This window comes from Cimex lectularius, unplaced genomic scaffold, assembly GCF_000648675.2.
Source record: "Cimex lectularius strain Harlan isolate CLEC.00 unplaced genomic scaffold, Clec_2.1 scaffold407, whole genome shotgun sequence".
Taxonomy (NCBI): domain Eukaryota; kingdom Metazoa; phylum Arthropoda; class Insecta; order Hemiptera; family Cimicidae; genus Cimex; species Cimex lectularius.
Genome location: NW_019392985.1, coordinates 37,357 through 42,821, shown reverse-complemented (window position 1 = coordinate 42,821; position 5,465 = coordinate 37,357). Strand labels below are relative to the sequence as shown.

The 5,465-nt window shown below is 36.2% G+C and overlaps 1 protein-coding gene across 1 annotated transcript; it reads right to left on the bottom strand.

Moving 5' to 3' along the window:
* Positions 1–1,072: 1,072 nt before the first annotated feature.
* On the bottom strand, positions 1,073–1,825 carry LOC106670991 (histidine-rich glycoprotein-like). The gene has a single exon (XM_014401715.1). It carries the CDS (start codon positions 1,823–1,825, stop codon positions 1,073–1,075), a length of 753 nt encoding a protein of 250 aa, XP_014257201.1.
* Between the last annotated feature and the right edge of the window lie 3,640 nt (positions 1,826–5,465).

The window sequence follows — 5,465 nt, the reverse complement described above, 5'->3', positions numbered from 1 at the left end:
TGACCAAGTTGCTTCTTTTAATTGATTATTCTTTCTATGTAAGGTCTTGGTTGAGATAAGAAAGTCAGTGTTACGAGAAGGATTCGAACTTACGACCTTCGTATAAATACGCAGCTGCTATACCTCTTGAGCTATCGTGACTTCCATCCTCTCGGTCACCAACTCTCCTGAACCTACAACCGTTAGAATTTTTCCTCTTTTTGCCATTTTATCTCAACCAAGACCTTACATAGAAAGAATAATTAAATTAAAAGAAGTAACTTGGTCAATTGACCACTAAATCGTAAATGAATTAATATTACTTTGTTTGAATATAAAATATATTTTGCATTGTATAAATTCACTTATCCACATCCTAAATGTATTTGTTAAATGTAAACATTGTTTGTAAATCCCAGGCCCTGAAGATGATTTCAATAAAAGATCGAAACGTTGGCACGATAAAGAAAATGTTTTTCTGAAACCTACATCACACCCGACCGCATCTCACGATATCTGAATAAATATTTAAAAAGTATCATTTCACGAAACAGCTCTCGTGGCCATTTCATAAATCGCTGAGAATACAATCCGATTACACGACATAAAAAAATGGGGGAAAATTCGAACGGTCGTATATTGAGATTGAGTGTTGGTGTCCGAGAGGATCGAAGTCACGATAGCTCAAGTGGTAGAGTAGCGGCTTATTTAGCCTAAGGTCGTGGGTTCGAATCCCGCTCGTGACACTGACTTTTTTATCTCAACCAAGACCCATATAAAGGATAATTAATTAACATTTTTACTGGGTCCGTCTATTATCGCTACTATCGTTCACGTTTACGCGTTTCCGCTTCACGCCGTGTTCAAGGTGGAACAGTGGTCACATAGCATTATATTAAGCCTAAACGCACCCAATAAAATTATTGGTGTATGTCTTTTCCGCAGATCACCTAAGTTTCATATTAATTTTTCCTCGCTATATGAACATTTGTTTATAAAATAAAGAATAAGGAGGTGAAAAATAAACAACAAAGGAAGACACTTTAGCAGACTAGTAAAATGAATTTATTACTTTAAAGTCCTGAGACAGGATTTAATGTTTTTTATGGTAACCCCATTTTTTGTGTTCCTCGTGTCCTCCCTTCTTCCCGTGTTTGTCGTAGTGTTTGTATTTTTCGTCATGGCCTCCGGCGTTGTTGTGTCCATGGTGATTGTGGTGATGAGAACCTTTGGAGAAGTGGCCTTTTTTACCTTTGTTATCGTGATGGTAGCCTCCATGATGGTGTCCTTTGTGATGATGCCCGCCTTTTTTGTGACCGTGGTGGTGGGAGTATCCGCCGTGTTTTTCGTGGTGTCCTTCGTCATGGTGTTCATCGTAAAACTCCTTGTTCTTCTTGTATTCGTCTAATTTGTGTATTTCGTGTTTGCCTTTTACCGAATGGCCTTTGTGATATGAATCTTTGTCGGCATATTCATGGCCTTTATGCCCTTTTTCGCCTTTGTGGTGTTCCTGGTAGTAGCCGCCTTCATCGTGGTGCTTATGTTTGTGTCCACCGTGTTCTGCGTAATTGTCTTTTTTGTCTCCTTTGTCATGGTGGCCTTTCTTACCCTCTTCGAAACCGTAGTTTTTTTTGTGCCCGGAATCGCCTTTTTCTCCCTGGCTTTCGTGGTGGTCTGAATGATGACTGCTTCCTCCCCCTTTGCTCCAATCAGAATCTGCGTGATGCGCGTTTCCGTGGTGGCTCAGTGCATCCTGCCATGAGCGGCGAACGTACGGGTATAAATCACAGTTGCACCAAGTGACGAGTACAATCAAAAAGAACAAAACCGAACTTAAAGACCGCATCGCGACTAACTGATCGATCTTTGTCCTATTCTGTTTTTATATATTCTCAGTTTTGTAACATTTTCCTATTGGATTCATCTCACTGGCCAGTGTGATAGCCGCTTCATTGAGCTTTGCACAATTGGACCTGTGACCTCCATTGCCTTTTACGCCATAGAACGTTCTCTTATATCTTTATTATTTTAAATGTACCTTACTCTGACAAAAAAACTAAAGTGAAGAAAGGTATAAAATTATCAGAAACGAGAAAACTACAAAAATTAAATAAACAAAAAAATAATAAAACAGCCATTATTAGAGGAGAGAAATCTTTTAAATAATAGAGAAACAGACAATTCGTAATAGTGTAATCTCTCTTAAACCCTTTAAATTCAGGTGCTAGTCTGCTACGACCAATTAGTTAAAGCTCCTCTGCTCCTGTCCACTGAATGATACGAATATTTTTGGTATGAGAGGGGAAACGTATCGTTACCGAGTAATTGCATGCAACCCAATTAGGCTACTTAATTTGCTTAAGTGGATGTGTGTATACCAAGTTGAAACAATTACAAAATAATGCTGTCAAGAATTTTGTCGAAACATTGTATGATCGTCTTGTACATTTCTGAAAAAAAAAAATCTAAAAAAGTATGCATTTGAATAATATTTCGGAGGACAATTCGGATTGCAACCAAAACCCACGTTTCCTGCAAATCCACTGCACCTTGGATAACTCATCCCAATGGTGTTCGTCAGGGTTTATGTCGGGAATACATACTGGCTATACATTGAATTCCTAATCACAACGTTAATTGCTGTGTAGGGCCTTGAATTTTCATACATAAAAATAAAACGTGGCCAATTAGTGGTATATAAGTAACAAATTCTTTTGATAACCATCTTCAATGTACCGCGCAGCTTTTAGAGAACCTGCGATGAAGATCAAGTTTGTGCAACGTTCTATAGAAATTCCTGTCAAACCATAAAACCATCTCTAAGCTTCGCTGGAAAGAAAATGTTGCGGGGACATTCTGTTCTTCTCCAAACCATCTCTTGGCTGTCAGAAGGCCTCAAACAAAACCCTGACTCACCCGAAAAAACTTTTTAATCCGATTCCACTCAAACCAATTGATGAGATTTCTTGGGAAACTTAACTGAGTAGATCAGTGGCTTGCCTTTTCGCATGTAAACCAACTTCTGAAAGTCTTCGCCTTACAGTGCGGCAGAATGTCGATTAAGGAGTACATTCGAAAAAATAATACGTTCATCTCTCTGATGTGACCGATGGCGACCTGATCCATGCCTTCTTAAGAACATCCAGTATTTTGGTCGATGTAAGGCAGTTGTTCTGAGAATGTTAAGCAACCTGGCCACACACGCATGACTTCTACCATCTTGCAACAATGCTCTGGTTCTGGCCGAATCTGGAACAACGACTCAAACAAATTTTGATGGTTCAACTTAAAAAAATCAAATCACCTGAACGTTAGGAAGAAGCCTTACAGAAAAACCAAGAAAAATGAGATTGACTATTCAAAGGTTTATTTACGAAATACTATTGTAAGTACAAACAAGTAGAGAGAGATTTTATCTGTTTATTTTTACTTCTAATCCTTCAAAAACGGACCAAATATTGTCGAAATATAATTAATGGAGGATTGTCTAAGAGTTAATCAAAAATATTATTGGTGGCCACGTTTTTTGCCCCTCAGTTTAGCTGAAACTTGAGCGCTAGGACGATGTAACAATTTGTATGTGTGTGGATATTCCGGCAACCTACTGACGGCATAAGGGTACGTTTACGTTGGAGCAGCGATAAACGAGAAAAGGGGTATACTAGCAATGCAAGGAATGTTTTATATACAGATGTAACGTTCCCATTTGATGAAACCTTAAAAATTATCAAATAAAAAAGAAAATAGTAAATAAAAATATAATTGAAAATAAACAAGGAGATATTAATTCCCTTCTTACAACAAGCCAATGGGAGGGGGGCGTCGGTGGCCGCAACGGTTTAGGCATATCACTGTAAGGTAAAGGTCCCGTGTTCGAATCCAGCGGCCTGGCTTTCAAACCCGACATACATAGAAATGTTTTTTTTTTTTTTTTTTTTTCAAAAACACCGCCACCCCTCGGATTGATATAACCTCTGCTGTTCTGAGTAAGAGTTGAACAAGTAGAGTCTTGCATTGGCGGTCAGTCTGGAAGGGCAGGATTGAGAAGGGCCAGCCAAGTTGCGTTAAAAAAAAAAATTAATGGAATCTATATTTCATTTTTTAAAAAGACGTTCCAGGCCTCGTGAGATGCGCCTTCCCTTTTAATTACCCTTTAACAGTAGTTTGTTTTGTATTTTTTTGAAAACTAATTATTTTCAATTTATTTTGGATTTTAGAATTAAAAGATATATTTTATTTTATAATATTATTTCAAAAAAATATTTACATAATTTTGTTTTGGTTTCTTTTTGCAATTATAATAAACCCTTATTTTAAAAGGAATTATTTTTTAATTTGTTCTTCCGTTTGTGACACAGGTGTATTAGAGCGGAGCTAATTTTCTGTCAATTTTGTTTTTGTTTTAATCAGAAGTGCTCGGCATGAATATAAACAGCTTAGTTAGTGAACTGTTTGATAGATTCCCCCTGTGTGATAAAAAAAAAATCATTATAAAAGATTAGTTTTCGACAAATTATGGAATGAAGAAGCTTTAAAATTGAATATAACATGTAAGTAGTAATTTTAATTAATATTAAACATTATTAATTTTTTTAAGTAAGAACAAATAATAGTAGGGAATTTAAACATAAAAATGTATAATAATAGTCGTAAAGGGCGTCGGTGGCCGCAACGGTTTAGGCGTTGTCACGGCGCTCATCTCTGTAAGGTGAAGGTCCCGGGTTCGATTCCAGCTGCCCTGCATTCGAACCCGACATACTTACAAATGGGCTTTTTTTCAAAAACACCTGCTCTCTGAGGGTTGATATATCTTCTGCAGTTGCGAACCCTCGTAAAAAAAATCATAGTATTTAAATGGCATTGCGACAAAGATACGTTTTAAACAGATCGAGAATAAGTTCAGCAGCTTGATTTGATCTTCCAGTATTACTTGGTGGTGAAAGATAATTTCTTATCATATTTCTTTGTGTTAGTATAACAACTATTTTCTCTTGTGACTGATTATGTTTTGAATTATCTGTTATAATTTTTTTAAATAAAATGAGGCTGCATTTATTTACCTTATGTAATCAGGTAGCCGCTAATCGCATAAAATTGGTCTACCATGGCAATTTCTACTTCTTTTATACATCCCATCATAGATGAGCGTAAGTATATAATCAAAGGTATCTATTCTTATTCTCATAAAATCTATAAATTTGTTGGGTGTAGCCTTAAATGTTTATAAAATCGAAGAACTTCTCCAAACACGTATCTTTGAGTACTTATAGTGTGTGCAAAGAATTTGGGATTTTTATTTGCAGTTTCAAGAATATAATATTTAACAGCATTTGAAGATGAAAGTATTTCTTGTTCAAAATCACTCATTTTTAAAATAATATTTTCAAATAATTGGTTGGATCTCAATAATAAATAAAACTTTACATACAAAACAGAGATCGTTGCTATTGAGAAAGTTCTACTATTGGGTTGTCCGGAAAATAATG